At 39.7% G+C, this 19,745-nt stretch overlaps 1 protein-coding gene and 1 pseudogene across 2 annotated transcripts in view; one reads left to right on the top strand and one right to left on the bottom strand.

The window, feature by feature from the left end:
* The window catches only part of ITGA6 (integrin subunit alpha 6), a 68,173-nt gene that overhangs the window by 10,664 nt on the left and 37,764 nt on the right, over positions 1-19,745 (bottom strand). For both annotated transcript variants that reach the window (XM_036236609.1, XM_036236610.1), the window contains exons 6-23: positions 19,013-19,223; positions 18,111-18,304; positions 17,902-17,990; positions 17,073-17,191; positions 13,543-13,641; positions 13,223-13,284; positions 9,763-9,923; positions 9,441-9,584; positions 7,694-7,809; positions 7,385-7,577; positions 7,211-7,294; positions 7,008-7,087; positions 6,781-6,858; positions 6,591-6,693; positions 5,004-5,177; positions 3,229-3,327; positions 3,019-3,129; positions 2,821-2,919 (exon numbers count right to left, since the gene is read on the bottom strand). In XM_036236609.1, coding sequence (XP_036092502.1) covers positions 2,821-2,919; positions 3,019-3,129; positions 3,229-3,327; positions 5,004-5,177; positions 6,591-6,693; positions 6,781-6,858; positions 7,008-7,087; positions 7,211-7,294; positions 7,385-7,577; positions 7,694-7,809; positions 9,441-9,584; positions 9,763-9,923; positions 13,223-13,284; positions 13,543-13,641; positions 17,073-17,191; positions 17,902-17,990; positions 18,111-18,304; positions 19,013-19,223 — 2,216 coding nt within the window. The remainder of the gene's footprint in view (positions 1-2,820; positions 2,920-3,018; positions 3,130-3,228; positions 3,328-5,003; positions 5,178-6,590; positions 6,694-6,780; positions 6,859-7,007; positions 7,088-7,210; positions 7,295-7,384; positions 7,578-7,693; positions 7,810-9,440; positions 9,585-9,762; positions 9,924-13,222; positions 13,285-13,542; positions 13,642-17,072; positions 17,192-17,901; positions 17,991-18,110; positions 18,305-19,012; positions 19,224-19,745) is intronic.
* On the top strand, positions 8,469-8,587 carry LOC118614753 (annotated as a pseudogene).

Consider the following 19,745-nt stretch of genomic DNA (forward strand, 5'->3'; position numbering starts at 1 on the left):
TAAAATGTAACCATCTTATCTGGTTCAATTAGGTGACCAGCTCTCTCTGACTGTGATGTAATAATGTCTTTAAAATGTTTTATTCAGAAGTGAACACAAAACTCTTGAAACTGGTTTGGTTATAAGGGAACAAAAAGGGTTTTTCTCTTTCAAGCCAAATTCAGAGTTAAAGCAATGGAAAGAAACTTCAATACTAAGACTAAAAGACAAGGCTCAATTACGCGACCTCCTTTGCTTCTACCTGCAAAGAAAAACAATCTTCAGACTGGAAAGGAATAGATGAACTAAGATAAAGATGAGATTGAAACCTGCAAAAGTGAGGGAATAAAAAAGGAAGGCATCTTAACACCTGCATTAAGCTAAAATCTTTAGCCCCCAAAAAACTGCTTCTTAAAATATTAAAGAAATGTACAGATATGATATCTGAGCTATTGTATCTCAGAAATCACTGTTGATAGAAGAGGTGTCAGCAGACTAAAGATAAGACAATATCTCAGTTTTCAAAAGAAAGGAGTTCTAGATATGAGACCAGTAATACATTCACAAATCTACTTGTTAAAGCAAAGATTCCAATTCCCATCAGAAGGCATGAGTTCTCCAAGCCCTAAGAACAAGAAATGCTCAAAATACCTCATTTTCATTTGTGACACAGCCACTAGACTGGATACCAGGGACCCTAGTTCCACTGTCTTCTAGAAAACAGAAGCACTTGATGGGGAGTTGTGGGCCCGAGGCCTGGTCTCATCTCCCCATGCTGGTCCTATGACGCTGACAGAGAGATAACCGCCCTCGGACTCAGTTTTCCCATGTGAATTTGGTATTTGGGGACTCAATGGGGAGCAAGTGTCACAGTCAAAGAACAGGAGTCCTGAAATCAGATAATTATAGGTGACAATCCAGGACCCTAAATTATATCCCCTATCTGCGCCTGTTTTTGTAAAATGGGTACAATATCTGAACTCTGCTGCTGTTTACCTGATAGCACAGAGGTAAATCACTCAGTAAATTGCAGACATTTTATTAATGCTTTATCAGTGGTAGCCTCTCCCCTCTAAAGTGTTCTTTTTCTTTCCGGCTCTAAAAACTCAGTGATTCTCCAGACACAGAGAACAAACTAATGATTGCCAGTGGAGGGGGGTTGGGGAGGCTGGGTGAAGCAAAGCAAAACAAGAACAAAAACAAAAACAAACCTCCGTGATTCTCAGGGTTGCTGATTTAAAGTTACAGAAAGCTGTAGCAGCTGCCTTCAGTCAGAGAAGCAGAGAAAGGATTCTCAGGGAAGGTGTGCTTTAGCTGAGTTTCTTATGATGACTTGAGACAATGTAGAAAAGTAGGCTGCGTAATACGCAAGGATAATATAAGGCCAGGGTGACCATATGTCCTAGTGAGCCTGGGACAGTCCAGGTTTACACCACTCGTCCCAGCATCCTGCCTCATTTAGCATTTTTTCCCAGACAAATGTATTCTAGTTTGGATGATGAACTGTGTATGTCAGAAACCAAAGTGATCAGAGAAGCTCACTGGATTTTCAGCTGCCTAAAGGACTAAAGCCAGAACATTTCCATAAGTAGGTCAGTAGATCGACTTAAGAAGAGTAATTCACCATCTTCCTTTCTCCATTCAGTCTCTTTTGCAAAACATTCCCACCATAATGACATACCTCAAGAGCCTAATACATGCCCCTGTGGGTTCCAGACCCCCACAAGGAACCCCTCACTAGTGGTACACCACAAGATGCTGCTCCTAGTCCTGTTCAATATTTTTTCTTAATTACCTGGATGAAGTCATAGAAGGCATACTTCTCAGTTTTGAAGACAAAGCTTGCAGCAACAGAAAGTTAAGAGAGAGCAAATGATCAAGACTCAAAACTACTTTGTAAACTGAAATAAACCAAAAGCAAATCACATAAAATGTGAGAGTACCTTTAAAGGCTTGCATTTAATTTTTTTAAATTGCTCAAAGATGGGATATGAAGAATATAGCTTGACAATAAGTTCTGATGGAAAAACATTGAAGCTTCAGCAGAACATAAATACAAAAATAGTAGTTGCTAAAAATCAAACACAATCCTTCGCAAACATTAAAAGATCACATTTTAGACTGAGATGCTAGGAGGTAATGGCCTCAGGGTAAGCTGAAGTAGGCAGACCACATTCAGCTACTCTGCCCATCCCTGCCATCTGGGAATCACGCTGCCCACCTAGGGCTAGCCCAGGGAGAGGAGAGACCTGGAAACAGTTCAGCTGCCCTGGGAATGATGGACAACTGAGAAGCTGAGTGCTTAGCTCTCAAGAGAAAAGACAGACCTGTCCAAGGAACCATGACAGTTTCTTTCCATTATTTCAGAGGTTCTCTTAGCTACGTGGCCAAGAGAAGTTATTTTGGACTTGTTCCAAGGGTCATGACCAGGAGCTGACTATATACGGTTCAATTCTGGATTAAATTAATATATATAAAGATCTTTTCCAATATCTGCAGCTGGCCACACACGGCATGAGCTCTGCTATAACGTGGTGGCGTTACCACCTTTGGGGGCACTCCACGAACGGCTACAGCACCAGGGACAATATGACATGGGTTTATCTAATCTACCAGGTGCACTGCAGTTGATGATCCTAGATTCACTTCTTTTCTCAATGATTCTATTAAAATACAGCTTGGGGTAGCAGCACCCTAAGACATTATCTGAGTTCTCCTTAATGGGGATAACGGTGCTGTGAAGGAAATGCATGCCGGAGCAGCACATCCTCAGGCCGTGGGCGTGGGGTAAAGGGAAGAGTAATTTGCCCCGGACTGAATGAGGAAGGGGGAACCTCTCACCTGTGTGCCTGCGTTTGGCAGCTTGATATTCTCTGTGGCACCAGTTACATCAATGGAAGCCCGTACGAGAATGTCCAAGTAGTTCATTTTAGAATATTCCTGATTGGAGACAAAGTTAGTGAATGCATTAGGAGAGTGAGAAACGTCCTAGGAGATGGCAAATGGCTTCTGGGAGACAGCCTCGGAGTGGGGCCACACCTCTAGAAATGTGCTGTTCCATAACCTTGAGCGCAGAACAACTGAGGCCTTGCTGTCCAGCCCACGCAGTGGGCACCTTATGTTCACACATTTCACGTTGACGCTGCAGTTCTAGAGAGACAGGAAGAGTAGTAGTTAAAAAGCAAGGGTCTGGGGAAGATCTCACTCCCATCCTTTGTCACATATTCACAGCTCTTGAAAAATACTTACAAGGGTCTGGTATTTTCTTTCAGCAAATAAAGAAAATTTTCTGTTATCGTCTATCTGTTTTTCAGCAATTTCTCGTTTCTTTCTTAAGTTGTGAGATTCCTGAAAATAATTATAACCAAAATTGTTCCACTTAATATACTTCTGTCACTACTGTACCAACCTCTTGAACACACCCTCCCAAATGATGCCAAATTCACATACTCGACACTATTTATCCTTTTCCTGTCACCAAAGGTGCAGAAATAATTTAAGTGTAAAATCCACAAGTGTTATTATCTCACTGCAAATTTATTGATTAAGGTAATTTAATCCCACTCTGACCTTGAAACCCAAGGAAAGGAAGAGGCTTTCTTTGTTCCTCTGTCTCCCCACCAAACTAAATATCCTAACATCAGGGACTGAATCTCATTTCAATATCCTCAGCACCAGCTCAGTCCCTAACATATGGTAAAAAGTCGGCACAGCTTGAATGACTCAGTGACACTGAAGAACAGGAAAAGAAGCAAAAAGATCTAGCATGTGACTTTTCCAAAGCAGAGTACTGAAAAACAAAGCTATGTAAGAAGTTTTAAAATTGCATCTTCCTTAAAATAAGGATTAGGAATAATGGACCATCTTGTTTTTCAAAGTTGATGAACAGACAATCATTCTAATAAGACACTAACTATAAACACTGATCATACCTAGTCACCTTAGAATTTATAATAGAAGAAACAGACATTCTCCAACAAAGCAAGTCTTTATCAAACTTGAGTGTAAATGATTAAACAGTTACATAGGTGTAGAACAGGAGTAAAGAGCAAAGGCTTTGAAAAAAAGCAAGCAGAGCAGAGCCTGAATGCATAATCTACCTCCTAACCACTGAACAACCCTAACAAAGTTAATCTCTCTGAATTTCCACTTCCTCATTTATGAAATTGTGGGGGGAAAAGTACTTCATAGGACTATCAGGGGAATGAAATGAGAAAATGCAAACAAAATGCTTAGCACAGTGCCAGAGACATAATAAGTACTCAAATATTTACTATAAGGAAGGAAGGAAGGAAGGAAGGAAGGAAGGAAGGAAGGAAGGAAGGAAGGAAGGAAGGAAAGAAAGAAGGAAAGAAAGAAGGAAAGAAGGAAGGAAGGAAGGATGGGCTTGACTGAAGACCTAAGGATCCCTCCCATCCCTCCCTCCTCCCTCCCCCTCACCCTCCCTCCCACTCCCTCCCCTCACTCACCTCCACACCACTCCCTCTCCACATCCCTCTACCCTCCTCCTTCCTCCTTCCTTCCTCCGTCCTTCCTCCGTCCTTCCCTTCCCTCCGTTCCTTCCTTCCTTCCTTCCTTCCTTCCTTCCTCCTTCCTCCTCCGGATCCCTCCCTCCCTCACTCCCTCCAACGAAAGAAAGAAAAAAGGCTTTTGAGGTCATTTACTAAGGTGCCAATATCTTTTCTAATGAGTTTGGTTCTACTGGGAGTTAACACTGGCTGGCCCACCCCCAGGAGCATGTCCCAGTCCTTCTCATATGTCGTACTGGGTTGTAAAACCTCGAAAATGTCATTTGCTTCAATAAGCAGTGAATGACCCTGACCTAGGTGCCATAATAGTCTCTAAGCAACAGAAATCCTTGGCCTGACTTGGTCACTCAACTATAGAAGAGAAATTCTGACACTGAGAAAAAATCAACATGCCAGAATATCAGTTTCCTAATGGAAGTAATGGGTCTCCTCCCCTCAAAAGTCAACTTCTCTTATTTACATCTATGGAGACATGAGATAAATCCACCAACATACCTTTAGGTCCAGAAGGTTGATTTCATTTTGTGGCTCACAAGCTATCCTTTCCAATCCTTTGGATTCTACTTTCACCAAATAAAGCAACCACTTGCCATTGTTAATTTCTTTTGGCCACTGGATATTCAAGGTTGCTGTGCCAAGGTTTTTAAGAGGTTTGCCCAAGTTAATTACCTGTTAGAAAATAATGAATATTATCCTAGTGTAATCCTCCTAAGGTAAGATTAAATAGAAGGTCCTATGCCAAGAGAAAAAAAAAAAAAGCCAAAATATGTGGCATAATACTACAATAAAAGCATAGGCTCCAAACCTGGACTATCAATAAGGTACTCAAAATAGAGATCTGCGCTTAAAAATAATCTTGTCAAGAAAAACAAAGATAAAAAAGGTCAAAGAGAAATGATGGCTCATTCAACCCAGAGCAACTGCTGTGTACAACAGAATCTACAGTGTGTTCTCACCAGGCCTGGGGAAGAGTCACATGTGTGTCTGTGAGCAGCTCTGTAAACCACCCCGCCTGGCAGGTGACAAAGCTTGAGCCACGGCAGTGCACCAACCACCTGATTCTGGGAAACCCCACCTGCTGCAAAAATGAAGCTGCCTCTGTCCTCCACGACCCTTGAGAAGCTTGGGATAACAACTGGGAAACTGAGTAAAACCATGATGGCAGCCATGAATCTATGAGGCCAAGCTGGGGACAGAACAAATGCCTGCGGCAGAAGCCAAAAAGGAGTAAGAGCCCTCCCTGTATGGAGGCCTGCTCCGGAACTCACAGACTTCTTTCTCAGCCAACCTGCACAGGTGTCATAACCACTGCCACTACCTGTCACAGCTGTGTGTCTGTCCTACTAAGAGATGCAAAGAGAATTCAGCCTCTTCATCCTGCTGGAGTCAGGGTGAGCCCATTCTGGCTATTTCAGACATTCAACTCAACAATGGCCACTATGCTTTCAGGAATGTGATTTGAGCCACACAGACACGAACCCACATGAGAGTTCTGAGCCATGCATTTACATTTCTTCAACTGGACTCAGAGTCACTATGATAACCTACTCTGAAATGGTGCAGAGCGATCATTAGTTTTCCTTACTGGCATATGCCAAATCCACATTCACTATCACAAAACTGGGCTTGGGAAAGGTGAGTGAACATTAACTACAAGTGCTAAGAGAGATGGCTTTATAATGGAGAAAGAAATAAACCAGGCAACATTTTAAAGCCAAACATGAACTACTTTGAGATTTTTTTTCGTGTTTTATAAACAGACTCTGGGTTGAAAAAAAAAAAAAAAAAAGATTCCTTTGTCTTTATACCACATATACATTAAAACTCTTTAATAAGAAAAAGACCAAACAGCTGCATTCTAAATGGTTCTATGTTGAATGACGGCTGTTCTCTATCCTGTAGGACAAAACTTTTACTATAAGCCAGTATGTTGATTAAAACTGACAAACTCACCTTTAACTAAGCATCTATCACACTTATTTATTATTATTACTTATTAAAATTACATATTCAAGATCAAATTTAGTGTATGTTAGCTTCCGGTATCTTATTACAATGAAAGGACCAACTGCGGCAACTTACCCTAAACTCATACTCTATTAAACTTCCCACTTCATCTTCATATTTCATAGCTTGCTCACCAACAACTGTGCCTCCAAAATACACCTGGGAAGGTTTAGCAACTCTGTTAAATTTAAAAATACCAGTTTTAGTAAGGATTGTAAATGGTTCTTTCAAACACTGATTTGTTATGCTAAACACAAACACTTACCCAGAGACTGATAAAAGCAGTTCAATAACCACTTTTGCTGTAGCAGTAATTGAAGCCAAATTATCCTGATTGCTTGTTCTGAAAATGAAAAGGAAACAATAGGGTTTTATTTTAACAGTTTTCTCATTACAATTACACTTCTTTTATGAGTTAGATCAGGGCCAATTCATTGACTGGCTGTGTTTTCATGCAATAATTCTGAATGGAAAGGTTGAAATAACTCTTACGTTTCCAACTTCAGATTAATATCCAGATCTGTGGTGTCAAAGGTGACCTCTGTTGTACTTAAAATCAAGTAAAACGTAACCTAAAAAATAAAAATAGCCATTAACACAGGCCAACCACATCGACGTCATAATGGTATTTAAAACAGTAAAATACAGTACGGTATTTAAAACAGTAAAATACAGTACGTGAAGGCATCACCTACACTGGAATTTCTTTTGAAAGGATTCCCAAGATCACAGTCTGCTTGTGAGCCATTTTGGTTGGCAACGCAACTCAACTGTTTCTCCTGTAACAGAAAACCACACGCTAGATCACAGTGCGTTCACATGCCACAGCGCTGGTTTTCCCCTCTCAGCTGCTCTCTAAATATACTTACAGGGAAAGCCCTCAGTTCTCTATATGCAGAATAAGTCAAAGTATCCGGAAAAGTTGCAATGAGTTTAGCTTCATGAGCATCATCGCCATCTTTTGTGGGACTCCTTGGGTTAGAAGGGCTGTTTGTCACTGTTATTTCTAAAGCAATGTCCTTCTGATCTTTTAAAACTAGTTCTGGAATACCTTTTTGACTACTAAAAAAAAAAGGAAAAATGACAAAGTCCTCAATACATTTTCAATAAACCCTTTCTTAACAAAAGCCACTGCAAAGCCAGAGTCATTTTTGCTAGTGCTACAGAGCGATTCTTACATTGGTAAATAAGAAAATTTGTCTTGATTTCCTTCCCGGGTACAAAATTTATATTCTAGTTTAAGGTTGCTGTTACACACATTGTCGTCTCCACATCCCTCTTTTAGGAAGTGCACCTGTAGAAAAACAAAGCCGTGGTAATTTTTGCCATTTAAGTCTCTGAAAGGCATCCAAATAGGTGACTGGCTGTTTCCACATAGTTCGTTTTCTTGTGTGACAATTACCATAACACAAGTCAAGTTTCAAACATACTCTGGCATGCATCTAGCGCTCTATCTCACATATTGTGTTTTAAGGACACTTCAACTAGGGCAATAAGGTAGTGTGATAAAGTAAAGGGTGTGAGCCCTGGAGCCACACAGCTCTAAGTTCCAAACCTGGCTCTGCCACTCGCTTAGCTTGTGTGGCTTTGGGAAGGGTCACTTCACCTTTCAGTCTAAGTTTCATCATAGGAAATATGGGGATATCGCCACCTTACTTTATAAAGCTACAATAATGATGATGATGATACCTACCACCTGATTAAGTATTTCAACTCATTTAATCCTCACAACAGACCTATGAGGAAGATACTATTATGAACAGACAAAGAAAGAGTTTAAGGTCAGGAAAGCAAATGGCCCATAATATCCAGCACAGTGCTAATGGGTGCTCAATAACCATACTGATCATTAACAAAACTGTCTCCTTGCCTGTTATGTTAAACTTGACTACATAGCTAGAAATATGCATAAAAAATATTACTAAGATAGTAACATCAAAAATATAAGGAACTGTCTACGACCATGCCACCCTGAACAAGCCCGATCCCATCTGCTCTTGGAAGCTAAGCAGGGTCGGGCCTGGTTAGTACTTGGATGGGAGACCACCTAGAAAGACCGGGTGATACAGGCATAAAAAATAAAAAATAAGGGATTGTAGCCTGACAAGGTCCTTGCAATCTGTGAGGTCAAACAAGGGTTACCTCACCTAAAAAAAAAAAAGTATGAGGAACTATACCTGGTGACACTAAAGGCTAACGATGTATAAATTTAGGCATTAGCTTCTAAGCCGAATACAGCAAGTACTCACTTCTGACAAGCTTTGTCAGTGAGCCACTGAAACCGGGAATCCTGGGGTAGGTAACCTCCAGCACCAACTAGATTTTTGACAGGAAATACAAATTGCCAAATCAAAATGTCACAGCTCCCCAGCCTAATCTTGCATCTCAACCATCCAAAACCCTAGCAAACAGACACCATTTCATGGCTATACAGCAAGCCATGTAACATAAATTTTTGTTTCTAAGACGACCTAGACGACATTTGGTACTAAATGACGATTTCATTCCTAACACCTTTTTGCTGTGCTAATTTTGATATTCCTTGATTTTAATGTTCAAATGACAGTTTGTTTTCTACAACTTAATGTTCTCAATGGTAAAACACACACACACACAAACTATTCTTTCTACATACAGCTATAAGAGAAACTTATGTGAGAAGAAGTTCCACAAATTACAGTCTCAATAAGATGCAGTGACCAACATTTATTCATAGCTCCAAATTATATTCTCCTTCTTTTTCTATATTTGTTGATAATTTGAGAAACAAATCTTCTTCAAACAAACTTTGCTTGTATTAAAAAGCTTATTTAATACAAAGGAACAGCCTTTTAAAACAAATCACTAGTCCTCTTGCCTTCAAAGACATTTGATTTAGTATAATATGGCCAAAACCCTAGAAAAGCAAAAGTCAGAAAGACTTACGTCTGTATGAACTGTCGTGGGTTCATTTGAATTCAGAATTGGAAAAATTTCTGGAAGTGAATTCACTCGCCTCCGACTGTTTGGCTCCTGGAGCTCTACCGAAGCAGTTATGGGAATGGGACGCAGTTTATCTCTAATGTTTTCCTGAAACGTATGCAGAGATCTAAGTAAGCATAATATAAATGCTATTGGGAAACTCCGAAACAATGCTTTATTTCATACTGAATAATGAGTTGCTGGTATAAATTTCAAAAATCTACATATGCCACCATAAAACTGACTTCTGTCCCTTTTAAGAAACTGGTTTGGCTGCGGGCCTCACCTGTAGCCAGAGGGTCTCCTCCATGCACGCCTTCTGCTTCTGCCTGTTCAGAGTTAGTTCTTTGGTGTACTTGGGCTCAGACCCTTGGTTTCGAAACTGAACTCTTGATGACAGCCCAGATTTTCTTCTATCCTTTTCAGCCTCAAGTGTGCCCACAATGGCTAAGTAAAATGGACAGAAAGCACATAAACTTAAAAGTACATTCATGCACAATTTAGCTTTTAAAAATATTTTAATTCATTCTAGAAGAACACTTTTTCCCACTGTCATTGTTTCTCTTCATACTTCCTGATAATGCACGCTTTGATTGAATTAATGGTATTTCAAATCAAGCAGTCCTTTCCTGCCCATTGTTCTTAAGTGTCTTAAAAGTTAAATTTTCCTTGGGCCACCAGGGGGAGCTCGAGAATAAGTCAAAACCTCTGACAGCACTGTCTTAGAATCACTTTCTGGATGAACTTCAGGAACTCTGAATACTAAAGCTGACAGGAGAGGACCCAACACTCCCTAAGCGCCTAAACTGACCCTTCCTCCAATAGGCCCTTGCTTAAATGACTGAGTGTTTTGATATTCAAAAAGGTGAAAGGAACTAAGAAGTACAAGTTGCCAGTTGTAAAAAGTCATAGGAATGCAAAGTGTGGCACAAGGAATACAGTTAATATTAACTATGTATGGTGTAGATGGGTACTAGACCTATCAGGGTGATCACTTCATAAGATATATAAATGTCTAATCACTACGTTGTATACCCGAAAACAACGTGTGAACTGAATCTGCATTTTAACAGCACCACCAGGAAGTTGCCATACACATTCAAGTTTAATAAACACTGATAAAAGATAGTTGTCTAAAAGAGAAATATGTATTAGAGATGGAGAAGTCTTTTCACAATAGGATGAGACTTTTCACTTAAAAAAAAAAAAAGTAAAACATATTCCTTCCAGCGACTAGAGTGCCTATTTGTCAGCTAACACAGCTCCCACAAGCTAACCCTACTCCTCCTTGAGATTTCACCGTGGACATCGCTTTGTCCAGGAAGCCTTTCCTGCCCCCTCCTGGGGGATCTGACAGTATTCTACCTAGCCCACTGCGCTGTAACTGCCTGACCATCTTCCTTGGCAAAGCCACGAAGAGGGACATCGGCCAGTTCACAGCACTACACCTGACAGAAATACCATTTGTAGAATAGATGAACAGAAGCAAGAGTAGCTGGCACCACCACATCGACATAGACACCTACGCACGTTTGCGCACAAAAGCACACAATGTGCCGTTACTCTTACGCTGAAACGATAGTGCTTCAAATGTACGAGACCAAAATTTAGAAACACTGACAGTTTCAATAGTAATTTCTGTGTCCATCTAAAGAATTTTTAAATGTCATGGCTGCCAAATGGAATGTGCCTCCATTTTAGGCCCTCTGTAGCCTTGACATCATCCATTTATCAGTGACCTGCTAACTTCACAATGAACCAGATGAAGGCTCACATGCTGAGTGCCCCTCACAGCAAAAGTAGGGGAGGGTGTGGGTGCATTAAAACCGTTTATCTACCAAACCCACTCTGACCTTCCCTAACCCTCGAGACAGTTCACATCATCTTAAAATCCTTGCAGGCCACCTTTGCTGACCTTTTGAGGGGCAAGCCAAGTAGAATACTCATTAAGCCTCAATTATAAATATCTGTATGTATGGAATACCACGTCCGAGGACAGCCGAGTTAAAACAGCCTGGTCAAACAATAGGCCCACATTTTTCAGCCACTGGGAACAGACTTATGCAGCAGCTTTTGTGGAAGTTCTGTTTTATTGGGTTTAGAATTTCCCAATACTGTGGAAATATAGGCAACAAAAACAGGTTTTCTCTAAATGACTGCAGAGAAAAAAAGTTCTATCCATAATAGGCCATCAATAAACACTTGGGTTAATGAAGTAGTTTTATAATATAAAATTGATTTGGGGGAGACAAGAACTGCTCTGATGAGATTTCATATCTATGGTCACAGTGGTTTGAGAAAATGACAGACTAATAGAATTAAAATGTTGGTCAAATATATGGCTATGGAAGGAAATTTAACTTTGGGTGGTGAACACACAATGCAACATACATATGATGTATTATTGAATCGTACATGTGAAACCTATATAATTAACCAATGTCACCCAATAAATTTAGTTTAAAAAATAAAAATGTTTCCCCATCTAAGAAAAAGAAAGGCCTGTGATCCAAGCAGGATAAAAAATAACAAATGATACTGAATGAAAGAAGGACAGACAATGAGAAATAATCGAAGATGTTTTCTTGGCATTAGAAGCCACACAAAGAATTGTTTTCTATACTCAATAAAATGCCAGATGCATCAAAAAGCAAAGTGAAAGGGTACAGCTCTGCCTATTCACAAAGTCATACTACACCAACATTAAAAGCATGCTTCAGGCAAGGCTCACAGACACCACGAAGAGATGATACGGCAGGACACTGCCCAGCAGCGGGGGCCTATGAAGACAAGGGAGATGAAGAGACCACCTGAGAAGGGTTGGCATCTAGGAAACACTAAGGCTAAGCAGGTTTATGACAGCATGACCTGAGTGAAGGAAGACTTATTTGCCAAATTCTGGGATAGCAAAAGAATTTCCATAAACTCTCACATTCCCATAACAAACCAGAGAAGGCTTGGGGACTGATAATCACTATTAGGGTATCATTAGCCTTGTCAAAATTAGGGGCAAAAATCCTGTTTAGATTATTAAGAAAGGAAGCAGAACAATACCTTATAAATCACCAACTGCTTTCACCGCATTATCTCATTTGATCTCCACACAATGTTATACAGTAATTCCTATTAGAGGCATTTTTTTTCTTTTTTTTTTTTTAACTAATGGGAAAATAAAAACTCAAACGTTAAGGCACTTGCTCTGTGTTGTAGGGTCCATCACCATCAAAACTAGAGTCAGCAGCGGGGCCCAAGTCTCTGAATTGTCAAGGCCAGGCTTCATATCCCCCCAGGGGACACACGCCTTGGGTACTTGGGGGCCACAGTGGCCTCTTTGGGAGAGGACCGGGGAGCAAACGGTATAAATTGGCAGTACTTCTGTGCAGTGCTCCAGCTCCTGCAGCCTCTTCTACAACCATCACCCACCACCTCACAACCACAAAACCAATTTTCCACAGTGCTTTTCAAAGACAGAAATGGAGGAAACAGTTGTGGTAGCAAAGGAGTACTTTTCCAAGACATTCTGTCCTAAACCATCTGCTCTGGAAAATTCAAATGGGAACCAAAAGGAGGGTTTTTCCCTCATGTGCTTTGCCCTCCTGACTAAAGAGAAGACAATGGTTATACTCAATTCCTTAAACAGGAATTTGTGGACCCATTATGGCCACTGCAGTTTTACTTTTCTTTGTGCAAAACTTTCAACCTGGCAGATAGAAAACATATCATTTTTAATTGTAGTCAGTACTTACATATTAAAGGATGATAATCAGCAGGTTTGGCAGTATATTCAAAGCAGGCCTTAACCTTGAGGCTGTATGAAATCAAACATATATTTCTTAAAAGATACATTACTGCAGTAGAAAAAACCTCAGTATGTTTCCCAGCTCTCAAATCTCCCCGCTGCCCATTGATGAGTAAAGTGTTATATATCTGCTGGATAGATTCCTCTTCCCTTTGCCCATTTCTCAATGTTCCCTGTGGCTCCTCAGACCAACAGGATCATCAGAAAGCTGAGGTGTGAAACTGCGGGGGACTGCGGGGGGACTGTGGGACACAGCAGGACCCTCACCATATCCCACTAGAGGCCCCGCAGGCCGTTTTCTGGCGGAGATCAATTCTGTTAGGTGTCACTGTGACGGTTTTCTGAATGTTAATCACAGGTCGGGATCTGAAGACAAAGGAGTAAAATACAAGCTCAGCCTTTTGCTACTTTGAATATAAGATGAATTCATAAACAGATGCCTATTATACCTTAGAAACCACAGGAAAAAAGTGTTCTCCCATGTAATTTTCCCCCCATTGCTGAAGAAAATAGCTGTTCACAGATATAATTTAAAACCTGATTATATAATATCAAAAATTTTTAAATAAAACTTATTTAAAATTATAAAATGCTTTATAGTTTTAATATTAGAGTTTTGTAACTGAAAGAGTAATAGTCCCAGTTTTCAAGCCAATATTGTATCTCTGTCCTCATCTGTAAACCCTCAAGAAGCCTGTGTATCCTTCCAGACACATACCAAAGTCTGTGTTTCTGTTAAAAATACCTACATTTAAATACAAAAACACACATATACTTATTTAAAATGGGAGCTTTTCATGCTCACTGTTGCTTTTTTTCATTCATTAACATTTCAGAGGTCCTGTCAGATCCACACACATAAATCTAGCTCCTTGTTTTTCACAGCAGGTGGTGTTGCATGGCACCAGTATAACCTCATTTATTTAACCAGTCTGTAATCAATAGACATTTATGTTGTTTGTTTTCAGGCTTTCGGATCTAACGAACATCCTTGTACATATACCTAAGCACACATTTGAATTTATCTGTAAGATAAATTACCAGCAGCAGAATTTGAGTCAAAGAATATATGCATTTTAAATTCAGATTAATCTTACCAAAATACCCTCCCAAAAAGGTTATACCAACATACACCTAACACTATCCGGATTTCTACATCCACATGAATTTTAGTAATGCAGGCGATCCTAAAACCTTAAAGGTCTCCATTTTACAAACATTTCCTTCCTTATCCTCCCTCAGAACCTCTCATTCCCAACCTTAAGTCTGCTGCCAGGACTGACTACAACTTTTCTACCTCCACAATATCTCTGGAAGCACAACCCTGAATCCCTTAACCTTTTCCATCTCTATTCTGCCTAACCCCAACCTCGCAAACACTAAGCTGGAATCCAACACCTCCAGCCCTTCTCACCATATAAAACCATCTTCTCTCTCCTTTACATATATTCTGCCCTACTCCCCACAGCCAAAGGGGTCACCAAGGGCCTGTGACCTGACCTCTGCCACCCACACAAGAAATGCGAGGATGTGGTTGGTGGCTGGAGCTGCGAGGGCGATGGGGAGACACTGCGCCTCTCGCCCCCGTCGCCCCCTCCGCCAGAGCTCAGCACGGGTTCCACAGTTTCATTACCACACAGGTTCGGTTAGACTGACTTTACCGGGCTTGCGGTAAACCCAGCCATCCTAGAGAAAGGTGTGGGCAGGAAAATAAATTCCAATCCCAAACTGCTAGCTCGAACTTCTGAGTCAATGTTTCAGTAGCTAGAGAGAGAGCATGAGTACACTCGGGCGGAAGGCGGGAGCCAAGGAAGGGGCAAACCTCGCCCGCCGTCTGTGTCTTCACCGCCCTTTACCTCATTTGCCTTCCTACCGTTATTTTACATTGAGGCGGCTGCCAGTTTCTAAAATACTAACTAGATACCCTCGAAGTTTTGAGGGCATATTTAAAAGGCAAAAATTCGCAAATCTTTTAAAACCAGTTGCTACAGATGCTAAAGTGTTTTAAATATCATAGTATTAGGACTTCAATGTGGCATAAACTTCAAAAGGCAATATTTTAACACACATTTCCACCTGAACCCTATTTTTATTTGTTGTTTTAAACACACAACATATACACAAAATTCTGAGTGCACGGTATCGAGGAATAGTGAAAAATGTGTCTTTTAACACATAAAGCAAATCTTACTGGCCCCGCTGTTCTGTTTTTAATTGGCATCTATTTATAAACTACCTGGACACTCTGGTATGGTTCTGTGGGAAAAATGCCTGGGGAGATCAGGTGCTGCGCCCTGTTCCTGCAGGATGCAGCCTTAACAGCGTAAGCAGCTTCTGGGCCGCCTTTGCAAAACAAGGGAGTTTGTAAAATAAGACAGTGGGTTTTCCTCTCATTATCAAAAGGTTCTGAATTTTACTTTCATACTATCTATATAGAAAAAAGGAACAAGTTTACAGCATTCAGAGTAAACCCTCTTATGAGGACAGGAAAGTAAGGATGTTCAAGAATCAACTACATAGAGAAGCGAATATTCAACTCACTAAAGACAGTAAAGACAGGTTACCTGCCGGGAAAGACTTGGTTAACCACGTTTTGGTACAGGAAGTCAGAGACTATCTGAAAAATCCTATCAACCAAGGATTCATTACATTCATATTTTAGAATAATATTAAGTTATTTAAAAGAATAAGATTGACGAGTCTATACTGACGAGGAGAGAGAACAGAAAGAGATTAGATTTTTAACAACCAGATTAGAGAACAGCAGTTACAGTAGAGAGATACTCAAAACTATCAAATGCTGATTCGTGAAAGACGGGAATATGGGGGAACGTCCACTTACTGCAATTCTGTATTAACATTTTTACAAGAATGTGATTTTAAACTAAAAAAGACTAAAAACTAACAATTTTCATTGGTGATGGCCCGCAGTGATGAAATCACTGGAAAAGCGGACTCAAACACAGCTGGCTGGCAAACACGACCACCTGTCTGGAGACCGTACTGGTGAATGTGAATCCAAAGTCTTGGAACACACAGTCCCTTCAACTCAGCGACTCGCTTTTAGGAATTTAACGTAATAAATAATCCGAAACATGGACAAAAGGAAGGATCTTCACCACAGCTTTGCATATCATGGGAAAAAACAAACATGGACAGCAACATAAATGTCCAATAAGAGTGTGGCAGTTGTTAATGAACTATGATTCAGCAATGTGACGTCTCACAGACAGCCACTAACTTCATTTCAGAGAAGTACTCAATGACAGACAAGGAAAAGCCCATTGTAATAAGCTCACTTATTACAATGAAAACGTCCACTACGCATTACAAACTGACAAAAGCAGGTTATAAAACAATACATAATGGCCTCGATTTTTTAGACATACATGCGCGTTCATAGAAAATAAAAGACTACAAAGACACAAACCAAAATTTTGGAGTTTAATGATGGGGTGAAATATAAGGTATTTTTATTTCCTTATATATGTTATTTGTACTGTCAGATTTTCTATGTTTGTTTCTATCAAAACAAAGGTTTTAAAATACATTTATGAGGTAAACACTTTCACCATAATCACCAATTCTGACCTATCTTTTCCTCAATTCAAAATTAGCAAGATTTTACAACACAGGTTTTTATTACATTGCTATACTACTCGCAAAAGAAAAATCTTTAAAATTCATACAAGCTTTTGTCTTTTGAAGTATAGGCATGACTAATTTCAACCCAAAAGGTCAAAAATTTTAGTGCACCTATTGTTGAACATGCTTAACTAACGTCAGCGATAACACACCTGAAAATAGTTACTGAGTCCGAGAGGGAACCAACGGCAACGTCAGGGTAGGAATTTCTATCAAGGTCCATATTCCCAGCAATTGAATATCCAAAGAAACGTGAATTACCCTCAAGAACCTGAAAAGAACAGGTCATCAGAATGGACCCTGGGCCACCAAAATGAGCCTCTCAACCATCCTTTGAAAAAGACACACAAGTTTCTTTTGAATTGAAATTTAAGAGTTCACTTATAAATACATTATATTAAATTACAAATAAGTATACATATGATCCAATACTTCATGTTTCATGAAAGTCACCTAACTTACATAGCATCTCAAAGGATAAAAGAGCCCGTTTTTGATGAGCTTGTTTACTTTATTAAGTTGATCAGGGTATTTCAAACCAAAACTCCCTACCTGCTTTTCAAATGTCTTATTTTTCTCAAAAGCAATTTTTAATTTTTGGTGTCTAAATTCTCTAGGCAATTACAATCATCTCATTTGCCCAGTTTCATCTCTATTTATGCTACTAAAGGAAATAACGTCACATTTCTATCTATGCTGTCAAGGTAGAATAGTTTTTTCCCTTCAATTGCTTTGATTTCTAGCTTGCAAAAAAATTTTATAGTTAAAACAAGCAAGTCATTGCATTTACATCTATTGCCAAGCTATCTTCTAATAATACATTTTTTAAAACATAAAATTCATACTATTGGTGGTTTGTAAATAAATATAACGTGATGGGTGTGCAAATGCACTTGAACTTAAATATTCTATAACAAGGCAAAAAGCTGAGATCCAACCCCCCACGCCCCCCCGTCACAGAAATCTACCTTACTGGATTACCTGTGTTGGTTTGGTGTTTATTCCATTCGCAGATCCGTGATAGATAAAAACCTTCCCCTTCTCATCATAGGGAGCTCCAACTGCAATATCTGTTGACAACATCACATTTTAACAAACATTATCTTTTTAAAATGTTTTAAAATAAGATGCCATAAGAACTCATCATTCAAATAATCTACCCATAAAATCATAACCATTTTATTATCTACCTGGGTAGCCATCTTGGTTGATATCACCAATATTTTTGACTGCAATGCCAAACATAGAATCCTTGGTTCCATTAAGACGAATTGGCTTGACATTATTCCATCTGCCTTGCTGGTTAATATAGACATACACTGCACCTCCAACTTCTCCATCTCTATCAAAATACTGTGGGGCTCCAATAACTATATCTTGCCACCTAAAAACATAATGAGGGGAAGAACTGTGAACCAATGGCTAACACAGCAAGCTTCAGGAGACCACCACCAGCCCAGGTACTAAGAACACAAACAGAGATGATACACAGGGCCTCAACTCTGGAATTTATATCTCATCAATGAAAATAATTTTTTTAAAACCAAGGTAGCTTGTAATAATTGCCCAAAGGAAAACATGGAGGATAAGAATGCGGAACCAGTTCTCCATGTTAGATCTACTGTGTGGGGAGATCCCCAAGAAAGGCTCCAATTCGCTCCACCTTCCACCCCAGACCCAGACAGACACCACCAGCCAGACCTGCATATTGACTTTTTCACAATTCCTACTTTCAACAGGACATTCTGGATGTTCCAAAAGCCCCTTAAGAAATTATAGAACAGAACTATGTAGGTGTCTTTTTTTGAGAATTTTTTTACCCCAAAATTTTAATTCTCACAGACCCATAATCTCAAGACATGAATAAAAACTGAAAACTAAAACAGCTATAATCCTACACCCTGAGGAGAGTAATGAATGTCTGCTGCCAAAACGTTAGTGATAAAGATATGATAGGAGGGTAAAAGTTTTGACAGCAAAAATATTCATTCCTTGAATCAACTAACCCGAAAAGATGATTCTTCTCAAGAACTACAGAAGCCGAAGAAGCAATGATTTCTTTACGAAATAAAATAACCTCAGATACTCATACCCGTCTTTGTTAAGGTCCACCACTGCCACGTCATAGCCAAAGGAAGAAGCCAGACCTTCCCCATCGAATATGTGTTCAGGGAGAAGATGTGCAGACTTCATGTCTCTTTTCAGCAAAACCACAGCTCCACTGTGATTGGCTCTGGGAGCACCAGATACAAAAGTGATGTCATCTTTAGAAACAATCCCTTTCCCCGAGTCCAAAGAAAAGCCTAGAAAAACAAAATAACAGTTCACACCAACTCCATTTTTCGAGAACTATCAAACACTGGTGACTCCATCACTATCTTTTCTTTCTGATTCCCACCAACTATCACACTTGCTGTATGAAAGAGTTACAGAACTACGTAGAGATGTGACACAAGTACAAAGTAGTGGGCTCTTTCACTGCTGTCTGTGGAAATACGTTAAGACTTACAGAAACGAACCTATGCTATTTAGCATCTTCATGGAATCATGAAGCATTCACTCATCAGAAGAATCAGTTCGAACTCCGTTTTAATACTGGAACTGCTATAAAAGGAGATCAAGCTAGATATTGAATTACCACGGGAAAGTTACATCAGATACAACCTGATAAGAGCATAACTGAGTGCATGATGTAGGGTTCTGCTATGATGCAATGATTAATAACTTCCATATTCATCAGTCTCTCCTTGGTAATCATGCAAGAATAAAAGTTAACATCGTTGATACACCACAGACGGCATTTCATTATTTTGGACGAACTTAGT

This window comes from Rousettus aegyptiacus, unplaced genomic scaffold (genome assembly GCF_014176215.1).
Source record: "Rousettus aegyptiacus isolate mRouAeg1 unplaced genomic scaffold, mRouAeg1.p scaffold_m13_p_2, whole genome shotgun sequence".
Classification (NCBI taxonomy): Eukaryota; Metazoa; Chordata; class Mammalia; order Chiroptera; family Pteropodidae; genus Rousettus; species Rousettus aegyptiacus.